Source organism: Balaenoptera acutorostrata, chromosome 3 (genome assembly GCF_949987535.1).
Source record: "Balaenoptera acutorostrata chromosome 3, mBalAcu1.1, whole genome shotgun sequence".
NCBI lineage: Eukaryota > Metazoa > Chordata > Mammalia > Artiodactyla > Balaenopteridae > Balaenoptera > Balaenoptera acutorostrata.
This window is the reverse complement of record NC_080066.1, coordinates 180,951,953-180,969,875: the sequence shown is the minus strand read 5'-3', so window position 1 is coordinate 180,969,875 and position 17,923 is coordinate 180,951,953. Positions and strand designations below refer to the sequence as shown.

Genomic DNA, 17,923 nt, shown 5'->3' with positions numbered 1-17,923 from the left:
CTGTCTTTCCAGCTTCATTGCTTCTCATTTCCCCAGGGACGACGTGCGTCACAGCCCGGCAGGTGTCTAAATGCTGTGCAAACGCAAACGCTATCCTCTCTTCTTAGAGCGTGTATGCCCCTCATCCAGCCGGTGCACCTACTCCTTCCTCAGCGTCCTACCCGAATGCCATCTGTTTCCACTGCTTGTTTCTACCTAGGAAAACAGAGTGCTTTCTGCTGGGTCCCAAGGGACGCGTCCAAATACTAAGAGTACACAGGAGATGCCTGATGCGAAAATAATGTAAGAATCAGCTGCCCTCTCTTCCAATCAGTGAGCGTTTTTCAGTCTCTCTCACTGTCTCACTCCAGATTCCACCACATGATTTAACCTTCATTCACACCTTTGTCCCCTAAATATCATGTCATCATTTAATCATGTAATTTCCCACAATAATTTTTATAATACTATCTAAATCCTATTGTTCTCATCTATGCTACTTGGAATTATTTACATTTCCTCTACATGAAATGTGTCTCTACAAGGCACATTTTTTCTAGGCATACTCCAAAGGTCATATCTCTCCTTAAGGAAGTTTTACTTAGACACAGCCCAGAGCAACTTATGTAGTACCAGTAATGCTTTAAGTATTTTGGTTTATTAAATCAAACAGTACACCAAGGCAGATGTGTGTAATAAATGCAATCTGGAGACCAGAGATCTAGCCCAAACTTGGCTACTAACTAGCTGAGGGACCTTAAGCATTTGACCTAACTTCTCTAGACCTCAGTTTTTCACAACTAAGAAGAAACAGTTGGACTAAAGGAAATACATATAAATTATCTGTTTACATGATCATTTCCCCCCTCTTTCTCCATTAGAATATAAACTTCCTGAATCCCTCACTCCTGGTACACTACCAGGCACACAAAACTGCTCAATAAAAATGTGAATGAAACCAATTCTCACTAAATAAACCCAAATTCAATATAACCCTAATTGAGATACTTTTGGAGGAAAATTTGTTTAAAAATAAATAAATAAATAAAAAGAAAAGACTAAACTATGGTGGACCCATACTTGGTAGTTTAAAACTAGGTAATTGTATTGGGTTGGCCAAAAAGTTCGTTTGGGGTTTTCCATAACATGGTACAGAAAAACCCGAATGATCTTTTTGGCCAACCCAATAAATGTATTCAAACAGAACAAAGTCCCACATATGTTGTTAACAGCAAATTGCTAAACAGCTCATATATGTGATTTAAAAGTCATATACTTATTAAGATATATAAAAATATTAGGAAAAGTATATATATTGTAAATAGTGACTATAAGAGGGCTTTTTTTAAAAGAAGGTTATTTATTTATTTATTCATTCATTCATTCATCATTCAATCATTTATTTATGGCTGTGTTGGGTCTTTGTTGCTGCAAGCAGGCTTTCTCTAGTTGCGTCGAGCGGGGGCTACTCTTCGTTGAGTTGCAGAGCACGGGCTCTAGGCACGCGGGCTTCAGTAGTTGTGGCATGCAGGCTCAGTAGTTGTGGCTCACAGGCTTAGTTGCTCGGCAGCATGTGGGATCTTCCCGGACCAGGGCTCAAACCCATGTCCCCCGCGTTGGCAGGCGGATTCTTAACCACTGCACAACCAGGGAAGTCCCAAGAGGGCTTTCTTTAATTGTCTACATTATACATTCTATATCGTTTGAAATTTCTACAACAGTATTTATTTCTATAACCACAAAATAATTTTGTAAACTTGCAGTAACCCTAAGAGGCAGAACTCTAAACAGTTACTTGAGAAGAAACCAACCCAGGAAAAGCCAGGGATCCACAGACATCCTTACACATGGGGACATCTATTAGAAGTCTACAGATGTCCCGAATCTCCTATTTCTACATCAAGTCAGAATCAATCGTTGGAAAACCAAGACTTCCACATTCTTTTAAAATAAATTAGAAAGGCAAGTAGAAAATACTTCTTTTTTGTTTATGTACTGGGAGGGAGAGAAGCTATGGGGGAAATGATAGATGGCAAAGAGAACAAATTATGTATACTTGTCCCCGATGACACTATGGTTACGTTTCAAGGCATAACTACGATTAGACTACTCGTCAAAGAGTATGATTCCCAAAGCTCCACAAATGGAACCTAACTCATACCAACGACCGTGTTCACATCCTCACACTGGAGCAGTTAAGCAAACTCTCATCGATCCACAATTCCATTCCTAGGGATGTATCTTAAGAAAATACTAAAACACAACAATACCAACAAAAGAGAACAAAGCTCTGATTCAGTTTTTCACCACCGCCTTCTTTTACGATAACAACAATTAGAAACAACCTAAATTTTCAATAGAAGAATGCTTAAATACACTGATACATCCATATGATAAAATATTAAACATTATTTTAAATATTTACAAGGGGTTTAGCAAGGTAACGAATGCTTAGGTCATTGTTCAGGAAGACAATACACACTCACATACATAGAAATACCAACATCTCACTTATAAAAATATGCACAGAGAAAAAAAGGGATTGGGAAAACATCCCAAAATGTTTAACAACAGTTATCTCTGGGTAATGAAATAATGGGTGAACTGTTTCTTCTCTGTATTTTTCTGTGCCTTCTGAACTTTCAACAATATATAAATGTTACTTTTAGATTGGTTTAAGAGTTTAAAGTTTTAATCAATACTGTCAGGACTTACATTAAAACTGCAAATTTATTTTAGGCAATACCATTGCTTAAAACTCTATTAACTTTTCATATTCTGTTCTTTTCTTGCAGGTCTAGGAAAAATAAGATAATATTAAAATTAAATTCTGACTCCCAAGATTCCAAAGGTAACACAATAACAGCAAGAGGTACTAATACAATCTTCACTGTAATAACAGCAGGAAGTGACTGAAATGAAGAGGGGACTGAGACCTGACGAACTTGACCTGAGGGACACATTTAGAGCATAAGCCAGGGTGAAGAGTCAGCAAACCTGGACACTACTGGCCCCACCACTGACTCTGTGTGCTAGTCTCACAACCTCCTTGAATTGTGGACTCTGCCACCTGAAAAATGGGGACAAAAATGTCCTCTTGGTTTGCAGTAAAGATTGAATGATACAGGAACACGGAAAGCATTTTAGTACAGAGCTCAACAAATGCTCACTATTTTTAACATTCAGTTCCAGGCACCATAATTGAAGATGGGCACCATGACCAAACGGGGTCTATCCAGGAGTAAAACAGACGAAGAAGACCCCAAAATCAGACCATCTGAAAACACTTGAGGCAACCAGGCAGGATTAACTTGAACTGGGACAGCAAAGAAGGTAGGAGAACTGAACACCAAAAGGCTCATAAGGAAGCAGACTTACTTAACAGAGTTCAGGAAAACAAAGCTTTAAAAATTACACAGATGCAGATTTTCAGCTGTTAGAAGGAACAACATGTTCAAAAATGGAATAGATTGCTTTTTTAAGCGCAAATGCTCAAAGGGAAAAAACAAACAGGAAATACTTAAAAGGTCTTCCCAGGCACAGTAAAGGCATCAGAATTGCCAATACACTTCCTTTTGCTATTCTGTTCTCCATTATAAACTCATCAAGCAGCAGGCTGGCAAAATGAAGATACTCTGAAAATCAGATTAAACTGAGATTATTTTATTCTTGCTAAATTAGGCATTAATAAGAGTAGTTGAATTTCCTGTGTTCCATGGAGGGTACTGTATTTTTAAAAAGGGTCCTTCTTGGTCAAAATCAAACGTTTCTTTACCATCCGAGCTCTTTGCACCTTAATGCGAACATGAATGTTAAATATACAAGAGGAGGATATTTAATATGCATCATCTCTAACACTTGACAGTGGAAACCTGTTAACACCTACTTTAATACTGCAAAACACAATCTGGAAAACCCTGATCAAAGCCTGAGAGATCCAGCCTTTATTCACAACTTACGTTTCCTGACCAACATTTACCACTGAGGGCTTTCTAAGCCCTACCACGTTTTAGAGCATTGAGTCTTATCCTATTTTTGTCAAAGAGCCCTTTAAAAGTCCAATTTTCTGCAGGAAAACGTACATACACCAAAAAAATTTTGCATGTGATTTACGAGTTCACAAATCCCTGTAAATTCCATCCATGGACCACCCACCCCCACCACTGAAAAATTCTCAAAAGGGAGAATTTATTTTTTCTTCTCTCTTTAAAGTTATGAAGAAAACAAAAACTTTGAAAATGGCAAAGACTTACGGCAATATATCAAATATAAAATTATTCTTGCATGGTATCATCTGAGCAGAGGGGACAAAAAACTGAAAAAGCAAACTCTGGAAATACAATTAATCTTTCTAATAGCTCTAGGACCCCTACCCGCCCCCCCAAAAGAAAACCCAAAATAGCCCAGAATATTCATTCTAACAAAAATATAAACACAAAACAAAGAGCCAATTCAAAAGTTCTACTTCTAGCTAGGATGAAGTCTTAAATTATAGAACCTGTTTCCAGTAACATACATTTGCCCTTTGTAATCCTTTCAATTAGAAATTAGTTAAACTCTTCATCTTTATATCAATAAATCTATAAATTCCCAGCTGAAGGAGTTACACACTACATTATAATCTTCTTCCCAGTCTGAACCCTTCCTCCCAGTTACTTCAGAATATTAGCCGGTACAGCATTTTGAATAAAAAGTAGATTATGAAACCACAGCTTAAGAATCTTTAAATCACTATGACAGGCCACAGTAAAGAATACACTTCCAAATTCTTCAAAATTTTACTTTAAAAATGTAAAATAAATGTAATATATAGAGAGATTTTTACCTACAAAGGTAACTTTAAAAGTTTGCAGTAAATAAGAAAGGTGGAAAATAAAAGTGCTCTAAAACTTACATTTTGCTTCTGATAGATTCTGATTAGGTGACCAGACCAGCATGCCAAGATTGTCTCGTTCTTGACTGCGTCTTGCTAGTTTGGCTTGGTAGAAATAAAGAAAGAAAATTCTTATTATAATTTAACAGACATAACAAGCGACAATTAACACCACCACTCTGCAGGGATCGAACCCATGTCCCCTGCATTGGAAGGCGGATGCTTTACCACTGAACCACCAGGGAAGTCCCACAAATTAAGTTTTTCAACACATTAACATGGTATCTCTCTCCATTTATTTAGATTCTGTTTAATTTAGCACCATCAACACAATGTTGAATAGGAGTGGTGAGAGCAGATCCATTCCTGTATTGTTTTGAGTCAAACAAAAGATATTGTATAATTTCACCTGTAACTATGACTGTGTATATTTATAAAAGGAAAAGGATAAAAACCCACAAACTATTCATAATACATCTAAATTAATGTCTTTAATTATAATAAAATATTCATACATGTATAAATTTTCAAAAAAAACCACACCACTCTGGTCTTCTTTACACCTCGGAAGATGACGACATCACCCCCACCCCCCGACTGAAGTCGGCCCCAATGGACCCGCACATTTAACACAGGGTGACGGTGGGGACGCTCTGAATTTGCTGAAATATTTCTACTTTTAAGTCTTTTTCTACCTAACTTTTTACTTATTTAACAAACAGGTCATATGAGGTAGGTATGATTACTATTCTCACTTGCTAGGTGAGGAAACTAAACAGGTCATTAGTAGCCACTAGGAGGCAGACCTGCACTGACCTTAGGCAGGATGGCTACAGGGCCCGAGGGTTTAGGCACCATACACTCTGCTGCTCTGCTCCCAGATGGGGACACACAAAAAGGAACCTGCATGTGGCAAGATGCTCAAATATTCTTTTAAACTATGAATTCTTCATGTGTGCTTTGAATAACCTTACCCTTCACTGCCATTAGTGACTGGGTGTTTTAGTGACTTGACAGCAGGAATCCAAAGATTCTTTTAACAACTTTAATAAAGAGTACCATTAAAAAGATTTAACCTGAAAGGAAACGTCTGAAGCGCATTCAAATTCTTAAAAATCTGTGATACAAAACAGTAGGTCAAAAGGTTTACAAGTGCCGGGTGTTGAGTTGACTGTACTACTGGATTAACCACCAACAAGTCACCTATTACAACAGAGCCAATTAAAACATTATCTTCCAAAGGTACAACAGACTGAAGAGAGAGGCTCACTAACCAGCCTTTAGACTGCTTAGACCCAAACTCATTCATTCTAAAGGCATTCTCTTTCTTGACCTTTTTTTTTTCCTTTAAACAAATTCCTCCGAAACATGATGAAAGTTATGGAATCTACTTCCAGAAAAAAAAAAAATTCAACTAAACATAAACACACAAACACACAGACACACCAATATAAACATACTTTTATAAAATTCGTAAAGCCTGGTTTAAGAATCCCTGCTTTTATGAAATTGCCAGATCTTTTATTTAATGTTACCTTTTATTTAATTTTGTATATCAATGTGTTCTAGATTTTATAAGGAAAGAATTTCTACACTTTTGCTCAAATCTGTGGGGCAGCTACTTTAAAGAAAAATGATGGAATGGTGGGAGGGAAAGACCCAAAGTGTGAACACTATGAATTAGGCAAGACTGAAGGTGGAATTTACATGCTGGGTGGGAACAAGGTGTAATGAACAGGAGGGAGACAGGAATATGATGAAAAGATGGGAGTGACTACCTTTGAGTACACACCTTTTAATACAGTTCTGACTTTTAGAACAATGTTAATGCCACACATAGTCTAAAAGTAAAATAAAGTCAACAAATACATGTGTGGGGAGGGACCGCACATGGAATACAGGCTTGCTGTATTTCAAATAAAAATCAAAAGTCAAAACAGAAATAAAAGAATCTACATTGGGAAAGTAGAATTAAAACTGTTTTTATTCACAGATGACATGATTATCTGTGTAGAAAATCTACACTACCTACAAAAAGTTGCTAGAATAAATGAATTTCAGCACAGTTGCAGGAAACAAGATCAACAGTAAAAAATCAATTCAATTTCTATATATAAGCAATTAATCAAAACTTAAAATGAAAGAATACCCCTATTAAGGGATAGATGTGATAAGACATATACACTGAAAAACTGTAAAACATTTGAGAGAAACTAAAGATCTAAGTAAATGAAGAGATATACCATGTATATGGATCAAAAGACTTAAATATTATTAAGATAGCATTCTCTCCCCAAATTGCTCTACAGAGTCAACACAATCCCAATCAAAACCCCAGTATACTTTTTTGTAGGAATTGACAAACATTCTAAAATTCATACAGGAATGCAAAGTACCTAAAATAGCCAAAACAACTTTGAAAAAAACAAAGTTGGAAAACATACACTGCCTGAATCAAAACTAATTAATTACAAAGATCCAGTAATCAAGACAGTATGGTACTGGCTGGCACACAGAGAAAGAAATGGAATAGAATGGAGTTCAAAAACAGAACCACACATATAGGATCAACTGATTTTTCCACAAAGGTGCAAAGGTAAAATTCAGTGGAGATAATCTTTTCAACAAATGATGCCTGAACAAATGGATATTCATATTTTTTTACAATTAATGTAGATCTATACTTCATACCACATACAAAAATTTATTCAAGATTAATGACAGGACTAAATATAAAACCCCAAATTATGAAACTTGTAAAAGAAAACATGAGAAAATTCTTTTTGATCTTAGGTTTAGAAAGATCGTATTAGATGTAACACCAAAAGCACAATCCATAAAAGAAAAAACTTCATAAATTGGACTTCATCAAAGGTAAGAATTTCTTTTCAAATAACACTACTCTAGAGATGAAAAGCTGAGCCAAAGACTGAGAGAAAATAATTATAAACCACAGATCTGATAAAGACTTGTATCCAGAATATATAAAGAACTCTCAGAACTCAACAATAAGAAACCCAATTGTTAACAAATGGGCAAAAGATTTGAATAAATACCAAAGATGGTATATGGATAGCAAATAAACACATAGAAAGATATTAAAAATCAACAGTCATTAGGGAAAGCCAAATTAAAACAAGAGATATCACCACATACCTATTACACAGTATAAAATTAAAAAGACTGACAATACCCACAGTTTGGCGATAATGTGGAGAAACCAGAACTTTCTTAAGCTGCTGGTGGGAATGTAAAATTGTACTATCACTTTGGGGGGAAAGCCTGGCAACTTCCTAAAATTGTGGTATATCCATTTAATGGAATAAAACTCAACAATAAAAAGGAATGAACTATTTAGGCATACAATATGAATGAATCTCAAAATAATTATGCTGAGTGAAAGAGTTACAGATACAGAAGGGGGAGGATAGAAAGAATTCTGAGGTGCTAGACAGAAATAGATGGTTACAGTAAGAGCTCATTATTTTCAGTATAAATAGAAATACAGATGTGTGTATACCTGTACATACTTGCACACATAAATACATTTATTTATCCCAGCTTTGTCCACTGCAAGGGTCTAGATACAATGACAACCCAGCAAAAAATGAGCACATTTAGCTCCCAGACGTTGGTCTCTGAATGCCATTCTACAATAAAAGAAACTAGGTCTCCCTGGAAAAATGGCTGATTCCAGGGCTAGGACAGGAAAAGTGCAAGAGACCCTGGAATATTTTGTTATGCCAGGAGGTAGGAAAGTGTTCAAAGAACGATGGAATCTATCTCCCATTGGTCAGATCTGCGATAACCTGAGCAACAAAATAAATGACAGTAATAAAATAATAATCCATAAAGCCATGAAGTAATAAAATAATAATCTGTGAGTCCATACTGACATAGACAAAAGGATAATGTAAAAGGGGAAGGCAAATGAGCCCAGAATAGCCAGGTCAAAGTTGGAAAACTTACACCACTCTAAAGACTTACTATAGAAAATACAGTATTCAAGACAGTGTGGTACTGGTAAAAGAACAGACACAAAGATCAATGGAACAGATGGCAGTCCAGAAATAAACCCATATAAATATGGTCAACTGATTTGCAACAAAGATGCAAAACTAACTCAACGGAGAAAGGATATTCTTCTCAACAAGGCAGCGGTCCCCAACCTTTTTGGCACGAGGGACCGGTTTCGTGGAAGACAATGTTTTCCCCAGACGGGGGTGGGGGATGGTTCAGGAGGTACGGCGCTGGGGGGCTGGGGGACCCCTGCAACAAAGGGTATTTTAACAATTGGAGGGACTTCCCTGGCAGTCCAGGGGTTAAGACTCTGCACTTGCACTGCAGGAGGCGCAGGTTCAATCCCTGGTTGGGGAACTAAGATCCTGCATGCCCTGTGGTGCAGCCAAAAAGTAAAATAAACAAACAAAAAATTGGATCTCCATATGCAAAAGAAGTGAAACTCAACCTATACTTCATACCTTACAAAAATTCAACTCAAAATGGATCTTAAATATAAATGTAAAACCTAAAACTACAAAATCTTTTAGGAAAAAACATGAGAAAATCTTCATGAACTTGGTTGAGGAAAGAGTTCTTAGATATAACACCAAAAGCACAATCCATAAAAGTTAAAAAATGGTAAATTGAGCTTAATAAAATTTAGACTGTGAGAAAACATCTGCAAATCACTGTATCTGACAAAGGACTTGTATCCAGAATATATAAAAGACGTTGAAAGTACAATAAGAAAATAACTCAATTTTTTTAAAAGTGGGCAAAAGATGTGAATAACTATTTCACCAAAGATGGCATATAAGCACATGAGAAGCAACATCATTAGCCATTAGGGAAATGCAAATTAAAGCCACAGTGAGAAACCAATGTATACCTATTAGAACTCCTAAGATAAAAGGAATAGATAATACCAAGTACTGACAAGAGTAAGGGGCACCTGAAGCTTTCACGCAGTGCTGGATCAATGGATAATGATAAAGTCACTCAAGAAACGTTTTGCAGTTTTAATTAAAGATATAATTATATTTAACAAATGACTGAATCGACAATCCCACTTAGCTATATACGCTATAGAGTTAACATATGTTCACAATAAAACTTGCACATAATTATATATAGCAGCTTTATTCACAATCGTCAAAACCTTGGGAAAAAACCCCAAATGTCCTTCAAGGAGTAAAAGGTTAAACTGGAAAGATTAATACACTGCAATGCTACCCAGCATTCAAGATAAATGAACAAAATAAATGAACGATTGATATATGCAGCAACATGGCCATATCTCAAAAGAATATACTCAGTGCCAGCCTCAAAAGGTTACATACTGTATGATTCCATTTATATGACATTCTGGAACAGGTGAAACTGTAATGGTAAGGAACAGATCAATGGGGTTAGGAGTGGGAGGAAGGCAACGAGTTGTATGAGGTACTTGTTTGAGGAGATGGAACTGTTCTGTATCCCAGTTGCGCGTGGTGGTTATATGAAACTGCACATGCCTTAACACTCACAAATACGGACACCAAAAACCAGTCCATTCTGCTGTGTGCAAATTGAAGAACACAAATACAATGAAAACAAAGCAATGTCATTCATTTCTGGACAGACACTGGTGTCTGCTAAAGGTGTCAATAACTCTGCAGCTGCTCTCCTTGTTTAATATAGTTTTTATTGAGTTGTCATTGATGTACAATATTATATAAGTTACAGTTGTACAACATAGTGATTCACAACACTCTCCTTGTTTAAAGTTGATTACCAAGTGTTCAAAACCTTCCCTACCTGGAAGGAAGCAGAAGAATGACAAAGAAATTGAAATTACCAATTGCCATCAAGGACAAAATGAAAGAGAATTCGCACTACCAGTGGGAATGTACATCCATACAACTACTTTAGACAACGCTGGCAGTGTATAAGAAAGTTGAAGTACGGATACCCTGCAACCCAGCAATCCATTTCTAGATATAATACATATACCAATAGCAATGTTTTTCAAATTGCAAGTCAGGCCAATTTAAATTAATTTACTGGGTCCTAACCAGCATTAAAAAAAAAAAAGAATAAGAATAGAAAACACCAGCATATTGTTTCATTAAGTATGTGTATAAATCACCGGGGGAGACATTTTTAAAGTTCGTAAGTACCTGCCCTAGAGATTCCTTAAGATAGGTGTCAACTTGGCTAGGTCACAGCACCCAGTCATTTAATCAAACACTAATCTAGGTGTTGAAGGTGTTTACTAGTTGTGGTTAACGTCTACATCAGCTGACTTAAAGTAAAGAAGATAACCCTCCATCCTGTGGGTGGGTTGCATCCACTCAATTAAAAGGCCTTAGGAAAACTTGAGATTTCCCAGAAGAAACTGTGTGTGCCTCAAGACTGAAGCCCCAGCTTCTCCTTGTAGGACCTGACCTACAAATTTCACACTGGCTGGGCACCCAGTCACATAAGCCAACAGTTTAAAATAAACGTCTGCACACATACCCCTACACCCCTGGCTCTGTTTCTCTGGAGAACTCTAGGATGGGCGCTCACTACAGCACTGTTTACGGTACTGTGATACAGCGAATCTTCAAAGTCTATCAACAGGAATCCGCTAAATCACAGTATGGATATTCAAAGAAATCAAATACAGAAAATACAACATTCTAGGGACTTCCCTGGTGGGCCAGTGGCTAAGACTCTGTGCTCCCAATGCAGGGGGCCCGGGTTCGATCCCTGGTGAGGGGATGCCGCAACTAAGAGTTTGAATGCTGCAACTAAAAAACGATCCCGCATGTGGCAATGAAGATCCTGCGTTCTGCAGCTAGCAGCTAAGACCCGGCACAGCCCAATAAATAAATATTTGAAAAAAGAAAAAGAAAGGGAGAAAGAAAGGAAGGAAGGAAGGAAGAAAGAAAGAAGAAAGAAAGAAAGAAAGAAAGAGAGAAAATACAACAGTCTAGCAGTTCTTCAAAAGGTTAAACACAGTTACCATAACTCAGTAACTCCATTCCTATGTATATAGCCCAGAGAAATGAAAACATATGTCCACATAAAAACTTGTATATAAGGACTTCCCTGGTGGCACAGTGGTTAAGAATCTGCCTGCCAATGCAGGGACATGGGTTCGAGCCCTGGTCTGGGAAGATCCCACATGCCATGCAGCAACTAAGCGCATGCTCACAACTACTGAGCCCATGTGCCACAACTACTGAAGCCCACGCACCTAGAGCCCGTGCTCCACAACAAGAGACGCCCCCACAATGAGAAGCCCACACACCACAACCAAGAGTAGCCCCCGCTCGCTGCAACTAGCGAAAGCCCGTGGGCAGCCACGAAGACCCAACATGGCCAATAAAAAAATAAATAAACAGATAAATAAATAAATGAAACTTGTATACAAATGTTCATAGTACTACTCAAAAGCGCCAAAAGGTGGAAACAATCCAAATGTACATCAACTGAAGAATGAATAAGCAAAATTTAGTATATCCATGTAATGAATTATATTGCCATAAAAAGGAATGAAGTATTAACCCATGCTCAGTATGGATAAAACCTGAAATCATCATGTTAAGTGAAAGCAGCCCTGTCACACACACAAAAAGACATATTATACAATTCCATTTATATGAAATGTCCAGAATAGGCAATTCTATAGACACAGAAAGTAAATTAGTGGTCGCTAGAGGGTGTGGGGTGTTTGGGCGAAATGGAGAGTGACTATTAATGGGTAGAGAATTTCTTTATGGGATGACAAGAATGGCCTAAAATTGATTGTAGTGACAGTTGCACAACTCTGTGAATATACTGAAAACAACTGAATTGTACATTTTAAACAAGTGAACTGTACACCTTGTGAATTATATCTCAGTAAAGCCATTATTTAAAAAGTGAGAACACCTGTTTTGTTTCTAGCATGTGTATTTCTTTATGAGTAAATGAATTAAAAAGCGAAAATATCCAACTGTAGGTAAGAAAAACCACCCAGTAAATTTAAATAGTGGATAAATCCTAGGAAAGAAGTGGGAGCACTGAATTGAGAGGAAAAAATGAAATTTGTGCTTTTTGCTCCACATACTTCCTTATTGTTTGGATTTTCTTCATAAGAATGCATTCAAATACTACTTACACGATTAAATTCTCTTTTAAAGAAAAACAGTAAGGGAATTTATTTAAAACTTGTGAAGAATTATTTCATGATTATAATTTTATATCTCTTATGCTCATTTCCTAAAAAAGTGGAAAATCTGCACAGGTTACTTACAAAGAGTAAACTAAATATATCTTCAGAATTAAAGAACTCTGAGCTCTTACAGTGACATCCACTATAATGGAAATAAAGGAAAGCAAAAATCACACTCAGTTTCAGTAAATTTGATCTCACTCTTACAATTTCATAGTATTGGGTTAGACAAAAAGTTCGTTCTGTGTATTCCGTTAAGATGGTTCTAGTAGCGCTTACTTGTCTTTAACTTCATTCGAAACAATTTTGTTAGATTGTACTGGGACAGCTATCATATCAGTGTGCATTTAAAGAGAAAAACCAAAATTGGTGACTTTTTGTGTAGCCATTTTAATATTGAAGATGGAAGAAAAAAAACGTTTTCGGCATATTATGTTTTACTATTTCAAGAAAGGTAAAAACACAACTGAAATGCAAAAAAAGATTTGTTCAGTGTATGGAGAAGGTGCTGTGACTGATCAAACGTGTCAGAAGTGGTTTGCGAAGTTTCGAGCTGGAGATTTCTCCCTGGATGATGCTCCAAGGTCGGTAGACCAGTTGAAGTTGATAGCGATCAAATGAAGACATTAACTGAGAACAATCAACGTTATACCATGCGGGAGATAGCCGCCATACTCAAAATATCCGAATCAAGCACTGGAAATCATTTGCACCAGCTTGGTTATGTTCATCACTTTGATGTTTGGGTTCCACATAAGCAAAAAAAACCTTCTTGAGCATATTTCTGCATGCGATTCTCTACTTAAATGTAATGAAAACGTTCCCTTTTTAAAACAAATTGTGATGGGCAATGAAAAGTGGATACTGTACAGCAATGTGGAATGGAAGAGATCGTGGGGCAAGCGAAATGAACCACCACCAACCACACCAAAGGCCAGTCTTCATCCAAAGAAGATGATGTTCTGTATATGGTGGGATTGGAAGAGAGTCCTCTACTATGAGCTCCTTCCGGAAAACCAAATGATTAATTCCAACAAGTACTGCTCCCAATTAGACCAACTGAAAGCAGCACTCAACGAAAATCGTCCAGAAACAGTCAACAGAAAACACATAATCTTCCATCAGGATACCGTAAGACTGCATGTTTCTTTGATGACCAGGCAAAAACTGTTACAGCTTGGCTGGGAAGTTCTGATTCATCTGCGGTATTCACCAGACATTGCAACTTTGGAGTTCCATCTATTTCGGTCTTTACAAAGGTCTCTTAATGGAAAAAATTTTAAATCCCTGGAAGACTGTAAAAGTGACCTGGAACAGTTCTTTGCTCAAACAGATAAAAAGTTTTGGGAAGATGGAATTATGAAGATGCCTCAAAAACGGCAGAAGGGGGCTTCCCTGGTGGCGCAGTGGTTGAGAATCTGCCTGCCAATGCAGCGGACGCGGGTTCGAGCCCTGGTCTGGGAAGATCCCACATGCCGCGGAGCAACTAAGCCCGTGAGCCACAATTACTGAGCCTGCGCGTCTGGAGCCTGTGCTCCGCAACAAGAGAGGCCGCGATAGTGAGAGGCCCGCGCATCGCGATGAAGAGTGGCCCCCGCTCGCCGCAGCTGGAGAAAGCCCTCGCGCAGAAAAACGGAGACCCAACACAGCCATGAATAAATAAATAAATAAATAAATAAATAAATAAATTAATTAATTAATTAAAAAAAAAAAAACGGCAGAAGGTAGTGGAACAAAACGGTGAATACGCTGTTCAATAAAGTTCTTGGTGAAAATGAAAAATGTGTCTTTTATTTTTACTTAAAAACCAAAGGAATTTTTTGGCCAACCCAATATAATTACAGGGAGGCACATCACCACAGATCTAGTGCCTAAAAACACTTGGGCAACAAACAAGCAACTTAAAAAACCCATAACTGGGACTTCCCTGGTGGTGCAGTGGTTAAGAATCCGCCTGCCAATGCAGGGGACACGGGTTCAAGCCCTGGTCCGGGAAGATCCCACATGCCATGGAGCAACTAAGCCCGTGCGCCACAACTACTGAGCCTGTGCTCTGGAGCCCGCGAGCCACAACTACTGAAGCCCACACGCCTAGAGCCCGTGCTCCGCAACAAGAGAAGCCACTGCAATAAGCCTGCGCACCGCAACGAAGAGTAGCCCCCGCTCGCCGCAACTAGAGAAAGCCCACGTGCAGCAACGAAGACCCAACACAGCCAAAAATAAATAAATAAATAAACTTTAAAAACAAAACAATGGGGAAAAGACAGCCTCTTCAATAAATGGTGTTGGGGACTTCCCTGGTGGCGCAGTGGTTAAGAATCCGCCTGCCAAGGCAGGGGACACGGGTTCGAGCCCTGGTCCGGGAAGATCCCACATGCCATGGAGCAACCAAGCCTGTGCAACACAACTACTGAGCCTGCACTCTAGAGCCCGCAAGCCACAACTACTGAGCCCATGTGCCACAACTACTGAAGCCCGCGCGCACTTGGAGCCTGTGCTCCGCAACAAGAGAAGCCACCACAATGTGAAGCCCACGCACCGCAATGAAGACCCAACACAGCCATAAATAAATAAAAAAATAAACGGTGTTGGAAATATTGGACAGCTGTATGCAAAAGGATCAAACTGGACTACTCTCTCAAACCATGCACAAAAATAAATTCAAAATGGATTAAAGACTTAAATGTAAGACCTGAAACCATAAAAATCCTAGAAGAAAACACAGGCAGTAAGCTCTCTGACATCAATTGAACTTAGTAATTTTTTTTGATATGTCTCCTCAGGCAACGGAAACAAAAACAAAAATAAATGGGACTACACTCAACTAAAAAGCTTTGGCACAGCAAAGGAAACTATCAACAATTTTTTTAAAAGGCCACCTGCTGAATGGGAGAATATATTTGCAAATGATCTATCTGATGAGGAATTAATATCCAAAATATACAAAGAACTCATACAACTCAACATCCAAAAAACAGGGGACTTCCCTGGTGGTGCAGTGGTTAAGACTCCGCACTCCCAATGCAGGGGGCCCGGGTTCAATCCCTGGTCAGGGAACTAGATCCCACATGCATGCCACAACTAAGAGTTCACATGCCACAACTAAGGAGCCAGCAAGCCACAACTAAGGAGCCCACGTGCTGCAACTAAGACTCAGTGGAACCAAATAAAAATAAATAAATAAATAAAAATAAAGACCTTTTAAAAAAAATCCAGAAAACAAACAACCCAATCAAAAGATGGGCAGAGGATCTGAATAGACACTTTTCCAAAGAAAATATAGATGGCCAACAGGCATATGAAAAGATGATCAACATCACTAATCATCAGGGAAATGTAAATCAAAATCACAATGAGATATCACCTCACACCTATCAGAATTGCTATTATCAAAAAGACAACAAATAAAAACTGCTGGCGAGGATGTGGAGAAAAGGGAACACTCATGCACTGTTGCTGGAAATGTAAATTGGTGCAGCTGCTATGGAACAGTATGGAAATTCCTCAAAAACTTAAAAATAGAACTACCATATGATCTAGCAACTCCACTTCTGGGTATTTATCCAAAGAAAATAAACACACTAATCAGAAAAGATATACGCACCTCTATGTTCACTGCAGCATTATTTACAATAGCCAAGATATGGAAGTACCTAAGTGCCCATGAATAGATGAAAGCATAAAGAAGATGTGGTGTATATACACAATGGAGTACTATTCAGTCATAAAAAAAGAATTAAATCTTGCCAGTTGCAACAACATGGATGGACCTAGGGGATATTATGCTAAATTAAATAAGTCAGACAGAGAAGGACAAATACTGTATGATTTCACTTATACGTGGAATCTAAAAAACAAAACAAATGAACAAACAGAACAAAACAGAACAGAGTTATAGATTCAGAGAACAAACAGGCGGTTGCAAGAGGTGGGCTGAGGAGGAAAGAAATAGATGATGGAGAATAAGGTACAAACTTCCAGTTGCAAAGTGAGTCAGTCACAGGTATGAAATGTACAGTGTGGGGAATACAGTCAGTAATTATGTAATATCTTTGTATGGTGACACACTGTAATTACTAGACTTACTGTGGTGATCATTTCGAAATGTATAGAAATATTGAGTCACTATGCTGTGTAACAGGAACTAATATAGTATTGTAGGTCAATTATTCAAAAACAAACTTAGAGAAAAAGAGATCAGATTTGGGGTTATGGGGTTGCAGGGGAGGGAGGGACTGGATGCAGGCAGTCAAAAGGTTACAACTTCCATTTGTAAGACAAATAAGTGCCAGGGATGTGCTGCACAACATGACCCAGATAATGCACGCTGCTGCACAGTGTAAGTGTAAGGTGCTCAGAGAGGAAAGCCTAGTTCTCATCACAAGGAAGAAGGTTTTTCTATTTCATTAATTTTGTATCTGTATGAGATAATGGATGTTCACTAAACTTACTGTGTAAGTCAAATCATTATGCAGTACACCTTAAATTTATACTGTGCTGCATGTCAATTGTATCTCAATAACACTGGAAGAAACCAAACAAAAAAGCAACCAAAAAACCTCAAGAATAGGACAAGATAAAGTAAAATGACATCACAATTATAATTTTATATGTACCTAAATAAAGAAGTTTCAAAATAAAAATTGATGGAAAAATGGAAATATGACAAATACATCATCATACTGGGAGAGTAAAACATTTCTGTTGACAGTCCAAACAAAAAAGATATATAAGATCTAAAAACAATGAACAAGTTTTATTTATTGGACATACTTTGAAGGATACATCTAATAATTAGGGTATAAACATTCTTCATAAGCAAATTCACAAAATATTTACAAAAATGACCATGTATGTACAAGGCTATAAAGCAACTCCAAGCACAT

The 17,923-nt window shown here is 37.7% G+C and overlaps 1 protein-coding gene across 2 annotated transcripts in view; it reads right to left on the bottom strand.

Annotated features, from left to right (window-relative positions):
* The window catches only part of RCOR1 (REST corepressor 1), a 119,214-nt gene that overhangs the window by 37,593 nt on the left and 63,698 nt on the right, over positions 1–17,923 (bottom strand). Inside the window, exon 3 of one of the 2 annotated variants that reach the window (XM_057543887.1) lies at positions 4,874–4,957. The exons of the other annotated variant lie outside the window; for it this stretch is intronic. Coding sequence (XP_057399870.1) covers positions 4,874–4,957 — 84 coding nt within the window. The remainder of the gene's footprint in view (positions 1–4,873; positions 4,958–17,923) is intronic. 2 annotated transcript variants of the gene reach the window in all.